The following is a 21238-nucleotide window of genomic DNA, read 5'->3' as shown; positions in this document are numbered from 1 at the left end:
CAACCTTGTGTGGATGTAAATCATGCGTGTGCGCCCTGGCTTCATTGTCACTATTGAGATTATGTCTGAAAAAAGGCTGTGAAGAACACCTTTGACCAGTTTCACAGATCAACAAAGCCGTTAATGTTGTGTATGTGATGCCACCCTGCAGAGGAAACCCATTTATGTTGCCTGTATACACAATCTCATTTCAGTCGCTACCCAAACCTTAGACGTGGATCATGCTGACATACAACTTCATGCTAACATGCATTACATACAGTCTACCAAAGTGCACTGATGTTTAACTAATTTGAAATCTTTCACGCACTGTTGCTCGCTTCATCTTCCAGCTGGATGTTGCTCTTTGCCTCATCAGACTCAAGCACGGGGACCTTATTCACAAAGCTATTCTTGGTCTCATTTATTCATGTCTGGTGATCAATTAAAGTACAGGAAGTACTTTTTATTTGCTCTCCGCTGTATGATCTTGGGAGTTGGCGGAGAACTTCGGGAAAAAGTATTAGATGGCCGTACCTATCATCTGGAATCAGCAGCAAAACCACTTTAATCTCAAGCTTATCTTCAGAAAGGAACGGATCCTTCTGGTCTGCCCTCGTTTTCATCCTGCTTCACTTTGTCACCTCAGTTTTCCCACGTTGTCAAACTCACTCCATTCTTGTTTCTGCCAGATTGAATCCAAATGGTCTTGTTACCTGCTACTTTTGATGCCAGCCGGTCTGATCTTTGTTTTTAACCCTCCTGTTGTCTTGCAGGTCAAAAGTGACCCACCACCATGTTTAGCTGTAGAAAAAATACCTTAAACTATCTTTTTCCAACTTGAAATTTTATGACTTTTCCTAAAGGGACCCCATCATTAGAAAAAGTCACACTTTATTTTTCTTTATGTTTCAATGTTTGTGCTGTACACCACTAGGGCACAAAGATTGTCTTATGGGTCATTTTTGACCCGTGAATTATAAAAACATTTAAACACCAGAAAAAAGTTCAGTTTTTTTTGCCCTTTCCACATAATTAATTCAGAAGTAATTACTTCACATTTATATAATAGCAATAATAAACCTTTATTATGTCAAAGAAAACTGAGAAAACAAGAAAACTGTTGGTCCAACTGACAGTTGGTTTGTGGTAAAGAAAAAAAAGTGTAATCCTGAAAACTGGTGATTGTCTTTTTGTATTGTGTAACAAAAAATACATGATAAAAAATGTATTGAATTGAGCTGAATAGATGAATAACAGGTGGTTTCATCATACAAAATAGATTTTGGATTTAAAATTCAATTAAGTTGCTTTATTTTGGGGCTTTGGTAGGGCGGGTCACAATGTTAAGACCGCACAAGGGTTAATGCTTCTTGTCTGTTCCATCATTCCACCTCCCCATCTCCATCTCTTCCCGATGCCCAAGAACCTCATCAGAAATCTGTTCATCCACCACCAGTGTCTTTAGACTGCAGAAGGGTCCTGTTCCTCCCCCTTCCTTCATTCATGGCCACAACCGAACAGAATTACACTCTTGTATAACCCAAATTCCAAAAAAAGTTTGATAAAATGTAAAAAACAGAATGCAATGATTTGCAAATCTCAAACCATAATTTTTATTCAAAATAGAACATAGAAAACATCAAGATGTCATGCCTGAGACATTTTACTATTTCACTTACATTTTACAGCGTCCCAACTTTTTTGGAATTGGGGTTTACATAAAAAAAAAACTTTGTTCCATCCGTCCAGTAAATCTCTCCTCAGGGTATTTAATTTGAAGCAGTTTTCTGGATTAGGGGCGGCTACACTGAGGTGTAAATGTTTAATCTGCCACAGAGGGTTTGCGGGTGTGGACACGTTGTGACAAATGGCTCGGCATTTGAAAGCAAATCTGCAGAAATTCTGGAAAATTGGGCGCCGCAGGTTCTCGGCTCCATGCTCCACGCGCATGTTGGTGAGTGATTCATCCAAATGTTTTAACCATCCATCAGTACCATGACTGCTCCCACATTATATTTACCATTGAACTACCAAGGGACACCGGCAATAACAAATTAGGTCTCTTTTATTTTAAATTTTCCACCACTTTTTACACACTGACAGTTAACACAGACAAGCCTTTGTGGTCCCTCTGGCCCGAGACATAATGACTATGTGTAATGGATATCAATTCGAATGGCTTAATGGATGGAAAGCTCTCACTCTTGCACACATATATATCCTAGATGACATACTGATTCAAACATACAAAGATATACACTCTCACATACGTACAGATATGCAGGGACGAGTACAAAAAAACACACATTACAACACTTACTAACCATCTAACACAGTCTAGCCATCTAATGTGGACATCAACAGAGAAGGAGCTTAAAGTGCATACAGGAACAGAGGAGAGCCTCGTTAGCTCTTATCAGTAACGACCTTTTTTAAATTATGAGTGACAACAATCCTCCACAAAAGCAATGATCTTGGTGCCGCGCTGTAGCTTACAAAAAGCTCATCCCTACCACGTCTTCAGCTCAAACTGTGCCTGAATCATGACGTAATGACACTGCATAGTTCACGGGGGTTAGTCTTATACATTATTGCGGTACAATGTAGGTCCAAAGTCTGGCGTCCGGGGGCACGAGCCATGGGCTGCAGGGTGGTACAGACAACATATACAGTCCAGTGAGATTAGAGAAATAAATCCAGCACCAGAAAGCATCAAGTGCTGCGCCATTTTGAATGGATAATCCACCCGAGAAGAGAGGAGAACTAAAGATCTAGAATTGGCATGGTGATGTTGAGTATCCCAGATGCATAGTAGGAGGCCGAAAGGGCTCCTTGGTGTGGTTTGGGTGAGCCACATGACGTGGTCCTTGAGCCTGGGTCAAACCGCTCAATATGGGGCAAAGAGGACTTGTGGATGGGCGGTCCTGACAGGCCCGGGGGCCGGGCGGAGCAGTGCAGCGGGGAGCGTCTGTGCCTGGAAGAGGCCAGGGGTTAGGGTGTGATTAGTGGCGTTGTTCGTGCGGGATGCGAAAGAGTTGAGCACTGCTGCCAAATGAGCAGGTATGATCTGAGCAGTGAGAGGCTGGCACCGTCGTTCCTTTCCCAAAGTCAGCTTTACCTGGTCGCAAAAAAGACAAAATGCAATCATTACAGCCGGCACACAATATACACTGGAAAAAATTAAAGTCTTACCAAGTATATTTGTCTCATTTCTAGTCAAAATATCTCATTACACTTAATATAAGACACAACTGCCTAACAAGCACCATTTCAGCCAGATATAGGGACTTGTTTGAAGACAATACATCTGGAATATCTTGTTAAATGAAAAAGTCTTGAAAACAAATTGTTTTGAGTCGGATTTCATATGAAACAAGCTTTTTTTGACATTTGAAGAGGTTTTTAAGCTAATTTCAAGATTACTTTTATCTCAAAAGTCCTAAATATCACATTTTATTTCAAGAAATCTTGACAAGCCGATTTTCACGAGTTCCATTGGCAGATTTTTTTTTGCTTATTTCAAGCAAAAACGTCTTTTATTTGTTGTTTTTCTTACTTATTTTTGGAGGGGCATTTTTCCAGTGTATAAATAAAGGTTTAGTTTCCACTTTATGTGTGCAGAATAAAGTAATAAGAAATCAGTGTGACAGTGTTGGTGCATCTCAAGTAGGGCAGGCAGTCGATAAAATGTTTGATAGGAATAAAAATTAATAATGTTCCATTTTTCCCCGATTTTCCCATTTGATGTAAAATATTGATGGGCGCAGAAATGTTTGTGAAAGGATCGATACTGAGTGAAAACACCATGATTTGGCAGCTGCTTAACAGCTACAGCGTGGTAGAAAGGAGCAAATAAAGGCTGCATCGTGTAACTGAAAGGCTCAGGTTTGTTATGAGTGTCGGACAGCATAACAGAAAAGATGCCTCCTGACATTTTGGCCAGAGATCCCCAGTGAGGTGAGTGGTTGCAGGAAGTTGGCCTGCAAATGAGGAAGGGGAAGCTTCCCCTGGGAAGACTGGCGTCACGCTCCAGAGCAAACTGTAGCAACAAAATGTTGAGCATCACTCAACAAAACCTATCACATTTCTGATCCATCCATCCATCCGTCCAGTCTTTCCACCCTGCTTAATAGACATTTTTAAATCAGGTTAAAAACAGTTATTTTCTCATGTGTCTATGCATGAAATCTGCACGATATCTTTGAACTTATCTGGACTGTTGCTTGTTTTTAAATTCATTTAAATGATTTTATTTGTTTCTCTTTATATTCTTTTATGTATTCTTAATGCTTCTTCCACTCCCTGCTGCAATGCTTTTATTTTATTTGAAGCACTTTGAATTGTTTTGTACAGAAGCCTATTGCATTCACTTAAAAAAAAATAAATAAATAAAAAATATTCCAGTTTTTCTGTCAAATTTATTTTTTGGTTTGTTTTTGGGGGTATTTTTTTTTTTAGTTTAGAAAGCAACAATCAACGCATTCATTCCTTTATGAGGGCTCGATTTAATGGAAGCGAACATGACTGGTTTGTTTAGTTTAATCAGGTTTTACTTTGACCTGGGTTTAAGACACTGGGAGATAGTCCTGTCTTTAAGTCATGTAGATGGTATAACTGTTAGTTTGTCGCCTTTACGGAGGCACCTGAAGACTTTGTGGTTGTTCAGAAGGAAAGCCAGATCTCCTAGACATAGCAATGTTGTTCAAGACGGGGCATGTATGGGCGGGGGCAGGAGTCACCTTAGGTCCACCGGAGTCACTTGAAGGCTGGATAACCTCGCAGGATTTCAAAGTATCTGGATATTTCCAAAAAAAATTACCCCGAAAAACAGAAAACAATAGCCAGAAAAACAGAAAAAATTACCCCGAAAAACAAACCAAAAAATAATTTAGAAAGTTTTTCTAAAGTTTTTTTTTTTTTAATACGTACATGAAATGTGCTATACAAATAAAATTGATTCAGGTGGAAGCCTATCCCAGGTGCCATTGGGCGAGATGTGGGGTTGACCCTGGATGGGTCGCCAGTCCATCACAGGGCCACACAGAGAAAATTCTAATCATCATTAATATTTAAAAGATAAAAAATAGATAAATATAGAATAGATAATAAAAATTTAGATAGAATAGAATAGATAAATAGATAAATATTTTATATTCAGTCCTCACAAGTGCCCCTCCCTCTCCGTAATGTTGCTAGTGTTGCAAACACAGACATTTTTACTTTGCCACATTTAATTGGTTCGTTAAATCACACTGTAGCTTTGTAGCACTTGCCAGTGATGGGATTCTCACTACAAAGGTTATCGTGATCCCTGTTCTAGATGATCAGTAAGACAAATCAAACCAATCTTCAATTAAACAGTTTACTCTGCAATCGGGACGTCGAGCATGTGGAAAGCTGTTTCTCAGCGCTCTGTTACTCACAACTAAAGGATGAATTATAAATCTAGATTTCTTTAAATAGACATCAACTAGATGAAGTGTTATGGTTGTTCTCAGAGGTCAAGTCAAAAAAAGGGATTATATCCAAAATCTGTAAAGCACTACAACACGAATGCAATGATAACAACTTGGATATCAAAGAAAAATGGGAACTGGAAGTGAATATCATAATATCAGAAGAAGAGTGGGAGGAAACATTTAAAGAGGGACATAAACTAACTAATAGTCCAACATGGAGGGAATTCGACTGGAAAGTGAAAATGCGTTACTTTTACACTCCGTTCATTACATCGAAATACAGCAGTACAACTAATTCATGTTGGAGGGAGTGTGAAGCAGTGGGCCACTCCACTCATATTCTGGGATTGCCCAAAAATACAGGATTTTTGGAAGAATATTCAAAAGGAAATTAAACAGATTACGGGCATTAAGCTCCATCTGGAACCAGCGCTTTACATTTTGGGTATAATTCCTGACAGTATGACAGATAAGAGCTCTAAATATTTACTGAGAATCCTGCTGCTGATAGCAAAGAAGACTGAAACAGCTTCCTGGTTGAAACCGCAGCCTCCAAGCATAAAGCAATGGAGAGACGGGGTAAAAAATGTGTTTGTCATGGAAAAAATAACAGCAAGACTACAGCTAAAAACAGACGTGTTTGATTAAACATGGTCATTATTAGTACAGGATGCCGGGACTCTAGTTACCTCTAAATTCTTGTTTTTCTTATTTTTTTTCTATTTAAATTTTTAATTAAAAAAAAAAAAAAAAAAGTAAGGAAAAAAAAAATAGACATCAACTGTTGCAAAACTTCCTAATGAGGACAATGGAAAAAAATCTAAATCTTACCAAGTATATTTGTCTCATTGAGTATCTCATTACACTTGATATGAGACACAACTGCCTAACACAGTGTTTCCCCACCCTGGTCCTCAAGGCACACTGCCCTGCATGTTTTCCATGTTTCCCTGCTCCAGCACACCAGGGTGGGGAAACACTGGCCTAACAAGTACCATTTCAGCCAGATATAGGGAGTTGTTTTAATACAATACATCTTGAATATCTTGTTAAGTGAAAAAGTCTTGAAAACAAATTGTTTTGAGTCATATTTCACATGAAACAAGCTTTTTTTTCATTTGAAGAGGTTTTTAAGCTAATTTCAAGATCACTTTTATCTCAAAAGTCCCAAATATCACATCTTATTTCAAGAAATCTTGACAAGCCGATTTTCACTAGTTCCATTGGCAGATTTTTTTGCTTATTTCAAGCAAAAACGTCTTTTATTTGTTGTTTTTTTTACTTATTTTTGGAGGGGCATTTTTTCCAGTGAAGAATTTGGTGGCACGTTTCTACAGTGGAGACTAATTATTCCAAAGTTAGTCTTGTTTGCATGTGAAAGTTTCACGTCGTGGTGTTTTCAGATGCATGAGAAACAAATGTGTGAAAAAAAGAGAAGACAAACCGCCTCCAACCTTCAACAGCAGCCTGATGGGGGGGGAAAAGGTCACCAAAGTTATCTGGCTTAATCTTGTGTATCAGTGATGGAAAATGTACATTCTCACAGCGCCAGTGTAGCAGCAGTTGTCACGGGTTATCAATCACTGACTCAGGCATCGGAACCCTACGGGAAGCATTCTTTACTCTGCGCTCATCAGAGACGCTCCTCTCCGTTAACTCAGTCAATGATGGGTTTCAGGAAAAGTCATTTCCCCCACACTGATAAACCTCCTGCTTGGTCTGGAACAGCGGGTGTGATGCATGCCGTTTTCTTATGCTCCTTGTAAAATGAAAACCAGGGTTCCCCCTTTATCTTTGCCAAATTGAAACCTTGTGGCTTCTCAAACCGTCCTCTGTGTCAAGCAGAAACCTGAGCTTACCGTGTCCCAGAAAGTTAAAAGAAAGGTTACTTCAGTCCTCTCTTTTTCTCTGGGTTATCACCTTGCCTGACTCTAATTTGAACCGCTGTGATGGTTGAAACCAAACCACCACAAATAAGCCTCTGAACAGTAACTCACCCAAATCCACATTCCCTCCAAATGGTTGCATCAAAACAGCCTCGATGCCATTTTTGTCAATTAAAAAAACTATGGCTGGGCAACAATTAAAATGTTTAATCTAATTAATCACATGATTTCCCTGATTAATCACGATTAATCGCATTTGTACGTAAAATCCACAAATGAATTCAAAAGTAGTGTATAGCTTTTAGCATTTAGCTTTATTTTAAATGTGCTGCCATATGAATGAAAGTGCCATAACATTTGTTGTGCAAACACACTTTTAACATCAGCATCTTTCTGTAGTTTTTATGTAGAAGCCTCGCTCCACTGTCTGTTTCCTTGAATGACTTGCTGCTATCAGTTGTGTGTTTTGCCTTTAAGTGATATTTTAGACTGGAACTACTACGCTGAGAAGACAATTCAATTTGGCAGTGTTTACAGATGACTTTGGTTCTGTCGACTCCGCCGTCTGGAAGAACTTTAAAATGAAAATGGCCGAGTAAAAGTTCCGTACCCTTCTCCATGTTTGGTGGATCCGCCGATTACTTTCTTTTCCTGTTCCACAGCAGACAGCAGCAGACTTTTACAAAATAAAAGCCTGTGAGCAACAGACTTTTACAATAATAAAATTAAAAATAAAATAGGGGTGGTTTGTGGCGTAGTGGGTTGAGCAGGCGCCCCATGTACAGAGGCTATAGTCCTCGCTGCAGCTGGCCCTGTGCTGTGTGTTGTTCCCCCTCTCTCTGCCCCCTGCTTCCTGTCTCTCTGAACTTTCCTATCCATTAAAGGCACAAAAGCCCTTAAAGCCATAATGTGTAATATTTCACGTTGTCTATTAACAAATTTGAGTCTTATCATTCACAAGTATTACCTCAATCGTTATTAATTACCTCCATCACAAAAGTGCAGTGTTCTTATATTCTTTATATTCAGCATGCGAATGTACATAAGAGTGTTACACCCCAATGGATGTCGCCATGTTTCTCCGCCATTTTTAAACTACGGGATTTGTAGAAGGACATGTCATCAGCTTCGCATTTTCCGTTTACACATTGGAAACGGAAAATGCGAAGCTGATGACATGTCCTTCTACAAATCCCGTAGTTTAAAAATGGCGGAGCGACATGGAGACATTCATTGTCCGTGAAATATTACACATTATAGCTTTAAAAAATGTTTTTTTTTTTAAATAAAAAAATAAAACATTCGTTAATGCACGATAAAATATGCGTTATGCGTTAACACGATAATAACGAGTTAACTCGCCCAGCCCTAAAAAAAAAGTTACATTTTAAAATCATCCTGTTTGGGGATGTCGAGTGGACAGATCATCACTTGTGATAGCTGCACTAAAAAAGAAGTGAAGGATTTCTTTTCCCTGACAACCAAAACATGTCTTGTCCAACATTTTCTTCCATGAAAACTATTTGAAAACTGCAAAAACTGCAGAAACTGCAGAAACTGAAAGCAGCCGCAGGAGAGAACGACAATGTACACGCAGACTGGCACTCGTGAGTCGAGCAGTCTGTCCCCTAAGAGGTCATTGTGTCGCCGCTGAGGCTCGTTGCTGCTGATAAGACGACGGAGGGGTGCAGGGACTCACCGGCTGCTTGGTCTGGCCTTTCTGCGGCTTGCTGTAAGGGCTGTATTTAGGTTTGGCTGGTTTACCCGCTGCTCGGTCTTTATGACGCCGACTGCTGATGTGCTGAAAATGAGACAGAAAACAGGCAAAGAGGTTTTCAGTGTGTCACTTTACTCCAGCTGATGCAACACGTAAGGGTACTTTTCACATCACAAAAGGAAAAAAACGTGAGATAAAAGACTTTTTGGTATATCCAGGGGTTCCTGGATCCAGGACAGTCCAGGTAGAGGAGATGAAACTAACATTTACTTTAACTGTGTTTTCAGCACGAATGCAACCAGGTCGCCCACTATGAGCAGCAACAGCAAAGACTGCGGAGCTGGTTGACAATGCTTGTGAATGTAAACTAGTGTTCCCCATATTCTAATGGCTGGCTGTGTAACCACACTGAAAAAAACAACTCATACTTAAAAAACCCTTTGTAAGTATTTGCACTCAAATGATTGAAGTAATATTTAATGATGCAATATCAAGTAAATTTTACTTATCATAAAACATAACAGTTTTGAAGATATTAAGTAACATTTACTTAATTACATCTAAGTTTTAAGTTTTATTTATTTAAACAAATTAAGTAAAGTCTACTTGTTTTTCATAGGCAGGAACATCATTTTACTCAAAATTTTAAGTAAATTTTATATATCTGTAGTATTTGCTGTTATGAAGTAATTTAGTAGATTTTAACGAAACACTTTCAGTATTTCTAGGTGTATGTACATACAACTATTAAACATTTAAATTGTATGAGGAAACCTAAGTAAAACTTACTCTTCCCCCATAATTCATGTATTACGTTAATAAAATGTTTAATTTTACTTAAGAAGCTCTAGTTCTTACTGATTCTTAAAAATACAAAGTAGAAATGATGACAGTTACTCTAATAGAGTTTACTTCAGCAAAAAGTCACTTTTTCAGTGCATGCAGAGGGTAAAAACAACACAGAGTCTAATCAGATCTGTTAGCCAGCAGGTTGACTGTGATGCTGAGCGTATACATCAACACTGAAATGCATGTAAAGTTTGACAGGAAGCTGACTTTTGTCCTGTTGACATTTAGGCGTTTCAATCAGAACTGTTCCTTCTTCCAGCAACTTTCATGCAAAACGAAACTTTGAGGAAAAGAGGAAGAGGAAGGTTTAATTAGACGTTGACGGAGCACCTCGCTGCCTCGGCTTCTGGATTTAATTAGACCACCTTTAAACCATTCCTGCTTTTTGTGAAGAATCCCCCTCCATAGGGCGTGTTTTATGATACCCTTTGTATCTTTTCACTACGTGGCTTCATTAAATCGAACATAAGCAATCAGAGTAGCGTGGGAATACTGGTTATCATGTCAGGTTTTCCAACTCTAGCTCATCCGCGTTGGCACGAGAGGACCAACTCCAAACCCTGATCCAGAGAGGCGTATTTCTCTGTGATCTTAAACTAAAAATAACTGCTGTGTCCAAAGCCGGGGAGAAAATCTGACTCTGAATGAGAGTTAACAGGCTTATTAATGTTGATGCCGCATAATTAAGGCTCGAGCAGACCTGACAGTAATTACAGTTGTGTATTTCATTAAACTGGTGTGCAGCAGCAGGTGTGTTCTTATATTGTGCAGAACGGTTTGAGCCTTTCTCTCTCAGCTTCAATCCCAGCTGTGTTAAATGTTCTTGGCAGCAAATGGATTTCTCCTTCAAAAGGTCTTTTGTGACTGAAACATCAACCCTTTTCAAATGAATCAATGCAAAGGTGCAAAATGGCCTTTTTCTTTCACCGTGGGATGCTTAGCGGGGGTGCGTGTTGCTTTCTGTTCATAAGAAAATGAAGGTTGAAAAAGCATAAGTCAAAGTGGTAAAAAGGCAAACTTCCTACTATAAGTAGACCTGCCATTTGAATGAACATCTCAATTAAAGTTACTTTGAAATCTAAAAAATGCAACATGTACAAGGCTTAAGAGCTTTAGTGCAATCATTTCCCATTTTGTCAAACCACGACCAATTCCCTCCGCTGACAGAGACGTTTATAAAGATGCTCAAAGTGGGTTTAAATGATCTCAGTCTATCCATGCATCACTGTGTTCCTTTTACTTTTGCTTATTTCCTTATCTTGAATGACCTGTTTGTGCAGTGATTAACAAACTTTACAATGAAAACTCAGGGTTAAACCTCGGCTTAACTTGCACTGAGCACCGAATCTTGTTGTACAGACTTTTGTAACATGAGCACAAACCTACAATTTTTTTTTCAACAGTACATGTGGAAAATAATCTGCTAATACACACCAAATCTTATGAACATATTGGCACAACCTTATTTGCAAATTGAATCAGAGAGAGAGAAGAAGGAAATAATATACACATCTTTAGTTCTGCGGATCCATTTTTGTAGATTCCTTCACACAAATATGTACACATGCAGCATCAGAAACAGTAAACCTGTGTGATACCATTTAATTTTGCCTCTATTTGCTGTTATCAGTTTTTAATAAACATAACTTATCATGTGTGTAATGGCTATTCGCCCTCAGTGTCAATAACCAAAACTAAAAAATGTCAAAACCATGATAAACTAAATCAAATCAAATCAAACGGCCACTGAGACACCTAGAGAGTGAATTTATGCAGGAAAAATGAGTCCATTGTCCGGGCAAAAAAATGAAGTTTCTTTAGGTTTATTGCTCAAACCAAGCAAACGAACGAAGAACAATGGGCCTTTGCCGCCTCTCTTGTCCTGGTCAAAAACCTTTAGCCCTCCCAGGTGCCTGCCCATCTAAGTAAACTCTCCCAGTGCGCCCCAGCTTCCCAGTGCTTTCAAAATAAAAGCACAATTAAATACCCAAATTAACTCAAACAATACTAAATATGATAAACAGCCAAAAAAGGTGTATTCCCCAAACTAAACCCCCAAAAGATAACTAAATAATAAGTGAGCCAAATATTACAAAATAACAAATCGCTCCTACAATGTGCCTTGAGTAAGATAATTCATCAGGCTTGAAAGGTAGAAGCGGACACGCGTTGCATTGATTTTTAACGGGTTAATCTTCGTGTTGAGGTGGGAACATGACAAACAATCACACACCTCCCTGCTTTGCAGGGATTTGAGCCCCCTGTGGTGAAAATGACTGCAGAAAGCATCGACCGAATGACACGTTGTGTTCCCATTTTAAATACAGCTGAGAATGCGGCTTTTCTCACGCTGAAAGACCAGAAACAGCTGGTGGATCTGAATAAACAAAAGAATCTGGATTGACACATACAGAAATATTCTCCAACCTCAAGCTCGTAATTAATTCAGTGTGGTTTTTATGTTGATGACAGAAGATTGATTTCTGGCTGAGTCGAAATTTCACAAGTCCTCACAGCGGATTTAACAATCACACTTTTCTTCTGGTTTCAAGCTCTAAGGGAAATTTGTTGTGGTGGATTTTTTTAATTTCTTTTTTTACAGAGAATAGCTGCTGTTTTAGGCCCGAGTGTGAAGAATTCAAAGAAAGTCTGTTTGTTTTTCACAGAGGAAGCTCAAGGTTAGCTCAAAGCTGTTGTTTTCACATATTGTTGAAAACATTCCACACATGACAGAATGATTGTCATCAGCAGGAGGAATATTTGTGGCGTGCCTAACAGCACCCATCTCGTGTTAACCAGAAACATGCTGTCCTTTAACTTTGTCTGCAGTAGAGTTTCATGCTTTAGTACAGTAGCACAGCGGGATTAAAGGAAAACCATCAGCACGTGCATCCGAGTCCAACAAAGTGAAATCTGATGCTAAAGCCAGACTCAAACTGGTTTGTTTTTTAAAAACCAGCCGAAATGTTTGTGTCTTTCATGTATCGTCAGTCTAAATCAGAGATACTCATTCTGCGGCTCCTCAAGCTTTAATTTGCGGCTCGCACTCGCATAGTAGCTTATAACAATATGATAACAATAACAATTAATTTTTTCAAATAATATAAAGTGAATACTGCACAGTATTAAATATTTTTTTTTATCAAGTTTGCGTTTTTGTAGTATTAAGTATTTTTATTAAGTATTAATTAAGGCTTAATGGTGTTTCCTAAAGGGGGAACTGTTAAACCTGGCAACGCAGCCCGCTTAAACCACCTCACATTTGACCACAGAGCACGCTAGCTCCTTTAGCCGGCGCCAGATGCAGGCACAATGGATCAGTTTTTAATTTAAAAAAAGGCAAAAACCAGCACAAAAACCATGCTCACCCTGAATGTCTCACTATGATTACAACAACAAACTACAAATACAACATGAAGAAAGTCAAAGACATGCACGCCAGCTTCCGCTCATCCCAGTATTAAAGGTAAATGTGGTCTGAATTGAAAATGTATTGGCTGTGTTGTTTCTTTTTTTGTGGGATGTTTTATATGTAGTTATGCATATTTGCAAAAGGGGACTTTAGTATGTTGTGGTAAAAGTGGCTCTGCCCTTGATTTTGCTGCCAATGTGGCTCTTGTGAAAAAAATAGTGAGTATCACTGGTCTAAATCCTCTCAAGAAAGAGAAAAAATAAATAAACTGCAGAAATTTCTGTGTAATACAAGGTCCAACAGAGCCAGACTGTTTGCATCAGCTGACTCAACAAAAACCAAAACCCCAATTATGAATAACAGGTAACACAACAGTTTTCATCAACTTCCTTTGCCACATGCCTAACTCAGTGTTTCTCTTTTAACGCCAGCTGCTGACTGGAGCTTTTAAACTATAAACCTGACAATATTTAAACAGCTCATTTAGATCTGAAACTTCATCGATTGAAATCCCCATTTTTTTTTTGGGCCTAATCAATATGCAATACCAGCACATAGAAAACTGATTTGTCCCATGTTTTTTCTGCAGATTAAGCAGTTTCAGAGGCACTTTGGAGGGATTATTGAGAAGCAACTCAACAGGTTTGTATGTATATAATGCAATCATTAAAAAAATATGATCAGGAAAAGAAATGTAGGCAATTACAGACAGATAAACTAAAACTATGAACATAGCCTCTTCTATAGCACTGCGCAGTGTGTTCTACCATGATCATCTAGACAAAAAAACCCTCATGACATTAATATCTCTGACTTTAGGCTCAGCATACCTGTGTTAAACAGGTGCTGTTCTGGTACCAGTGGAGCTTCAGTTCAGCCGTCAGAAGCTCCGGTGAAAAGCTTTTCCGCAGAGCCACAATGTCCCTGTAAACATCTGTTCCAAACACCAGCTGTATGTCACTTGAACCTTCCTCTAATGGAGTGTGGATTTCCGTAAAGGACCACAGTGCAAGTTGGCTTTTATAAATGCAAACAGCAGTTATGTTTCTAAACATCTCTTGCAATGTGGAAGCTTTTTTAAGAAGAAAAAGTCCTTTTCTAAAAGAGAAAGGAAAAAAAACACACACACACGCAACATGGTGGTCACTATAAATGCTCAAGTCTCTGATGTAATCAGTTTTTAGATCTGGACCAGCAAAGAGCAAGAGCTTATCTAAAGCCCTTTTCTGCCATGAGTTACGAGCTATGATTACCGCTAATCTCGGCCTTTTAACTGGACCACGGACCTTGCGCCAGAGTTCATGCACGAGAGCAGAACGAAGCAGAACTCACTGTGCGAGGTACGTTCAACTCGGACCGTGTGAAAAACATTTAAGACATTCCGCTGCCTCCAACCTTCTCTGCTGGAGATCGTCCTACATGTTCGCACAGCAGGATTTACTGCACAGATGTCTTTAAGTTACTTGAACGGCTGATTTCGTCAGATAACTCTGTGGTTATAAATTCAGAGCAGAGCAACAGCCTGGAAATGCTCAAAGTGAGTTAACAAGTAGTCCTAATGGGCTGATTTTCAGTCCCAGCCGTCTGACAAAAAAGAAACAGAAAAATATTTCATTGGGAATTTGGCTGTATTAATTTGCACTTCACTGTTTTTACAAAAAGAAGCAAAGAGATGGAACCTTGGAGCATGTGCTGAGAGCCCAGGCCTTTATTATCTTTCATTATCTGGGCGCATTGGTCCAGATTTTTTCATCTATAAATTATAGATGAAAAAATCTTTATTTCTCCCAAAGAGAAATTATATGGGAATAAAGAATGAACCAAACAAACAAGCAGCAGTGTGTTGTGCGACTGGAGGATTTGAAAATATTTCTGTGTTATCAGACAGACAGCAGAAAGACTCCCAACTTCATTTGCCTCAGACATTGTAAATGGAAAATGGACTGTACTTATGGCACTTTTCTACTCTAGTTGACCACTCGCAGCGCCTTTACACTCATACGGCACGTCTCTCGATAACACCTCGATGGTTGGCACTGGGGTTCAGTGTCCAGGAACACTTCGACATGTGGTCTGCGGAAGCCGGGAGTCGAACTACCGACCTTCCCATGGGCAGACGACTGCACAGAAAAAAAGGATTGTGCTGCATCTAATTATAGGTAAAACCAGAGAAGAAGAAAGCTCCACCATCACTGTTTATTTAATAACTTTATCTGCCAGATTCCTCTTCACAGCTGATCAAATGAACCCACTGATGTTGTGTGGTTCCATCCCTTATGTGGCTACAACAGTTCAGATTTTTTCCTCGTTTTCGAGTGATAACTAGGCCGAAGTTTGTAGTCACAAGATGTAAAATATGATTTACACGACACAGACACAACACGAGTTAGTATACAAGTTTGAGTGTGCGAGAAGTTCCCGGATGCATACTAGATTCTCCGAAATGTTGGGTATGCATCATGAGGTTACTACTCATACTCAAACTACCCAAGATGCAACGTAACGTGACGTCGCCGATCGTCATTTCCTGTCAAAACGGCAGTTTAAGCTAGCTACAACGAGGGAAGGTTCACTTCCTGTTTTCAAAACAAAAGCACCAATTGTATCGTAATGGCTTTCCCTATGATAAAAGGCAACGGGTATTTTATTTTGTGAAAATAACCAGAAGTGCGTTGCTCACTGCGGCTAGCTTTAGTAGCGCCGAATTCGTCGGAACAAAATTGTAAACAGCCGGTATTTTGTCAGGTTTTCAACACATTGGGGATCTAAACGACTACTTTCTCGCCTGAAAAAGTTTCAAATGTTGCTAAAGTTTACAGAGTTTAGAGCTTAAAGCTATGGTAGGTAATCCTAGAGAGCTAGCAAGAGAGCTAGCAAGAGAGCTAGCAAGATTCGAAAGTGGCCCCTCCTCTAAGCTCCACCCCCCCCCCCCATTCCGTCAGTGCTTCATCCAAAGCCGGTAGAACCGCCTGCGTGCACGGAGCAGGGAGCCAACAGAGGGGGGCGTAGGCAGAAAGCGCAGAGGCATCTGATTGGTTTTTTGTAGGTGCTCCAATCGGTCAGCTTTTTCTCAGTCCTGCAGCTGCCACAGAGGTCTGATCATTTTCGTCCCTTTTTCTAAATACATCTTGTATAGATTTCTCTCAGGATAGACGGACCATTTCACCCAGTATTACAAAATGTGTTTCTGAACAGGATTACCAACCATGTCTTTAAGCAAAATCAGCTTCAGGCCGGCTGATTTCGGCTCGGGCAGGAGCGAAATGCATTGTGGGTAAACGCTCTGCATACTGCAAGCAAGTGATGATCGGATGAAGACAGGAGGATGAAGGTGAACTGAAGTAATTTATCACTTAACGAAAAGCGAGTTAGAGCCGGAAATACATACAAACTAAAACTGGGGGGAAAAAAATCCACAGAGAGAAAACCAACCAGAACTAGACTAGAACCTTAAAACAGGTTGTAACGGCGAGGATCTGACAAAGTGAGGAATGAGCAGGGAGCTTGAATACTGCGGGAGCCTGATGAGTAAATGGATGCAGCTGAGAGGACTGAACACAGGTGAAATGAGTGGAACTAATGACCCGAAGTGGAGGAAACCGAGGAAACTATAGAATAAATATCATGAACAGATACAGAACAGAAAGCAGCAAAAGGAACACAGAACCAGACGAATACAACTATGATCAACTATGAAAAAACACGAGAAACTCAAAACAAGCCACAGATCATTATACAAAACTACTAGAAAACCTCAAAATACGGGAAAAACAGAGCATAAAACCAGATCCTGACAGACTTAAGAGAGACAACTGATGAGACAACAGTTTGGAAACAGCATTGGAACCGACAGATCTAACCTTTGTTTTTAATATGCCTGCAAACAGATGGAGTGGACGGTTGATCGCAGTGTTTATTGTCCACTTCTCTTTGTTTGTATGATAAATATAGCAAGAAAAGTTGCTGCAAAATTAACTTTCTCCTCACTAAACTTTCCCCCAAACCTGCTACAGATGACACATCTTCATACTTTCATTTATCAGTTCAGTTTCATAGAACAGCATGTGCTTGAGTGTCAGTCACCAAAAACATAATTTGCATCAAGTGTGTGGCTGTGCTCTGATTTATCATTTCTTCCCACATCTTCCTCTTGCTGATAGAACTGAAGATGAGGGAGGAGTGTTGGCATCCAGCAGCCCTCCAAAGCTCCATATAGACCCTTTCATCGGAGATATTTTGACACGTTATGTAAGTGTGAATAATTTATGAACGTTGAATTCCATTTAGCTATGTGCCGGACCATTTCCCGGGCTGGTGCACGATTTTAGAGGTGACTGATATGCAGGGGTATCAATCTCCTCCTGAATGGGAATATTTTCAAATGCAAAACGACTGAAGCAGTTTTTCTTTTTTTTCCCTCTAAATGTCAAAAAAATTATTAATGTCATTACTTTTAAAGTGTTATGACATTTGTACAACAAGATAACCTGGTAAAATAATATATTAGCATTTGATTAAATGTCATTCCAAACCAGATCTGTCCTATATTCTTCCAGCTTTGATGCTAAAAATGTAGAGATAATTTAACTTGAGATCCATTTTAATGAGCAGTCTACACGTCTCACCTGTTTTAGCTGAGTCTCTGAATTGACATGCACATCACACGTCTCACAGTAAAAGGTTTTGTTCTGTAGGCCTGTTGATGATTTGGACACTGTGGCCAATTTGCTTTTGACGCCCGGTCGAGGAAAAGACTTGATGGAGCCCACGCCGGTCCGGGCCTGGAGCATAGTCTTGTGCTTCGTACCTATGGGTTCAAACAGAAAACAGCCTTGTCAGAACACGATTTTCACCATGGAGATGCAGCCTGAGGAACTGATGGAATCAAAGGTTTGCTGTTTTTTTTTTTTGTTGTGATCGGTGAAATATGAGGGTCACTGTGAAAGGGTCAGCTTGTAAACTATAAGAGAACATCCCTGATCAAAGAGAGTTGAGAACGCTGTTAAATTCTATGGCGAAAGTGACATCTTTGACCTTTGACTTCTGTTTGACACACCAGAGCAGTTACCAACGCTTCTCTCACAGTGGAGTGCTGCAGGAAAGGAAAGTTCTCTACATTTTGTCTTCTTTCAGGTTCATTGTTGATTAGCAACGATTAAAATGTTTAATCTAATTAATCACATGATTTCCCCGATTAATCACGATTAATCGCATTTATACGCAAAATCCAAAAATTAATCCAAAAGTAGTGTATAACTTTTAGCATTTAGTTTTATTTTAAATGTGCTGCCATATGAATGAAAGTGCCATAACATTTGTTGTGCAAACACACTTTTAACATCAGCATCTTTCTGTAGTTTTTATGTAGAAGCCTCGCTCCACTGTCTGTTTCCTTGAATGACTTGCTGCTATCAGTTGTGTGTTTTGCCTTTAAGTGATATTTTAGACTGGAACTACTACGCTGAGAAGACAATTCAACTTGGCAGAGTTTACAGATGACTTTGGTTCTGTCGACTCCGCCGTCTGGAAGAACTTTAACATGAAAATGGCCGAATAAAAGTTCCGTACGCTTCTCCATGTTTGGTGGATCCGCCGATTACTTTCTTTTCCAGTTCCACAGCAGACAGAAACAGACCTTTACAAAATAAAATAAATAATAAAACAGGGGTGGTTTGTGGCGTAGTGGGTTGAGCCCCATGTACAGAGGCTATAGTCCTCACTGCAGCTGGCCCCGGTTCGAGTTCCACATTGGACGGCCCTGTGCTGCGTGTTGTTCCCCCTCTCTCTGCCCCCCGCTTCCTGTCTCTATGAACTTTCCTATCCATTAAAGGCACAAAAGCCCTCAAAATTTAATTATTATTTTTTTTTAAACTTGAATTCATTTACTTTTTTAAAAATTTAATTAATTAACTTTTTTTAAATAAATAAATAAATCATGCGTAAATGCGCGATAAAATATTTATCGACGTTAAATAATTAATGCGTTAACACGACAATAACGCGTTAACTCGCCCAGCCCTAGTCTACACACAGCTCTCAACAATGATGACGCAGAAACAAATACCTCTGGAGTGTGACTAGGAGCATATCCCGCTTTCATTGGTCCTTCAGCTTTACTTGAGTTCACCAAAGACAACTCAATTCATTCTACGTATGAAAAAGGCTCACATCTGCTGTCGGAGTGAGAACCGAGGCATGTCTTTTAGAGACCTGTGAGACAGGAATGTGTAAAACGTATCTGGATTTAGAACATTTAAAGAGTTCAGAGACACGGCAACCTCCTTCCTTTTCAACTGGCCCGTCTGCAGAACTCCTCGAACTGGTTCTCAAACTGAGTAATTGGGGCTCTGTGCCCTTGGTCAGACAGGTGACCAACAGGTCAGGTCAGAGGTCATTATGAATGAGATTCAGAGACAAGAGAACTTCACAGAAGGACAACAATCAGTGCAGACGAGCACAAGCCTTTCCCCTCTGCATGGGTACATGTGGAACCTCTGGGATGAATAAAAAGACTTTCAGATCATGACAAAAAAAATAAATCTCTGATCTGATTAAACAGCGAGGACGAAACCGGGAACTAAACATCCCCTATTACCATTCCTATTGTCAGACACGGTGATGGCAGCATCATCCTGTGGGGACTGAGATCAGTCAAGATAGAGGGGAAAGCTGAAGAATATATATCTTTTCAAGAGTTATCAGGATTATATTACAAGAAGACAACGTCTCAAAGCGTTCTGCCAAGTAGCCTGTCAAATTCCTGGAGTGATGGAGTCAGAGTCTGGTCCTTCACCCAGTAGAGCGTCTCTGCACAGACCTGAAAATGGCAATGCAACCACGCTTCAAATCCAGAAAAATGGAATAAAAGTCCAATGGAAAGGTACAGATATCATTCATCTATGTACAGTAACTAAAAAACATGACAAAGAGCAACAAGCAAGAGACCTAAGGAAGAAAGAAGTGATCAATGCCGGTCTATTAATATGCTACTCATAGCTCTGCCACCAACCAATATTGTAAACGGGTCACTTCCAGAATTGGTCTCCATAATCATCCAGGAGCTGGCATTGATAGCATACTTCTATAGTAATGGTTATTGTAGCATTACAATTTATAATGTTTATATATATATAGGAAACATGGTACCCCAATTCAAGGGCACTATTCCAGAAACTCTTTCCATTTTCAGTACAGTATTTTCTGACTGACTTGATCCTCCAGCTGGGAGCCATTACTTTGTTCTTTATTTTGGTCCAGTGGTTGCGGCTCAGAGGAGCGATATCTAACAGGTTGGACTGCCGAAGAAGGAGTTCCAGTGCTCTGCAAAGCTGTCTTTATCAATTGGACTCAACCACTGAGGGAAAGAACCTAACTCTTTCTTTATTGGAAGCAAATGGAATATTCCACAACAGCTACAAAGATACTGCTGTGACAATAATGGGCTGTAAAGAAAACAGTCCAGCTGGCTGGTCATGAAAGGATTCTCTCTTTTGAACAAGCTTGATCGGTGTGAGTTCACGTGGCATTTTGAGTGCACTCGTGTGATCTCGACTGACCACGAGTCTGCCGGCAAACAGCTTAACGGTTGTTTCTTTCTTTTTGTGTGTGTCATCTCGGACACCTTGCAGATAAATCTTTGTATTAAAGTGTTTCCTTTTTCAAAATTTCAGTAAAATTGCTCTAAAAAAAAGCTGTCAGTCAAAAACAGAGTGACACTGTGCTGTCCTACACTGACATGAGGACTTTGACACGATTGAAGGCAGCAGTTTTTGAAATCAATATCTCACAATACTCGATCAATACTCGTATTAAAGGTTTCGGTAACACTTTACAATAATCATCATTTATAAAAAGCATATTTAACATTAATAAGCTATCTGTTTACCATTTATAAACGGTGAATATGCCGTTTATAAATGATGGTTAAACATTT

At 39.6% G+C, this 21238-nt stretch overlaps 1 protein-coding gene across 2 annotated transcripts in view; it reads right to left on the bottom strand.

Moving 5' to 3' along the window:
• Positions 1 to 1190: 1190 nt before the first annotated feature.
• znf385d (zinc finger protein 385D) overlaps positions 1191 to 21238 on the bottom strand; it is a 113134-nt gene continuing 93086 nt past the window's right edge. The window contains exons 5-7 of one of the 2 annotated variants that reach the window (XM_075466240.1): positions 17931 to 18112; positions 9027 to 9128; positions 1191 to 3100 (exon numbers count right to left, since the gene is read on the bottom strand). In XM_075466240.1, coding sequence (XP_075322355.1) covers positions 2870 to 3100; positions 9027 to 9128; positions 17931 to 18112 — 515 coding nt within the window. In that variant the 3' untranslated portion in view covers positions 1191 to 2869. The remainder of the gene's footprint in view (positions 3101 to 9026; positions 9129 to 17930; positions 18113 to 21238) is intronic. The other variant, XM_075466239.1, reaches the window with a different exon arrangement.

The sequence above is a fragment of the Odontesthes bonariensis genome, chromosome 5, assembly GCF_027942865.1.
Source record: "Odontesthes bonariensis isolate fOdoBon6 chromosome 5, fOdoBon6.hap1, whole genome shotgun sequence".
NCBI lineage: Eukaryota > Metazoa > Chordata > Actinopteri > Atheriniformes > Atherinopsidae > Odontesthes > Odontesthes bonariensis.
This window is presented reverse-complemented; position numbering and strand designations above follow the sequence as displayed.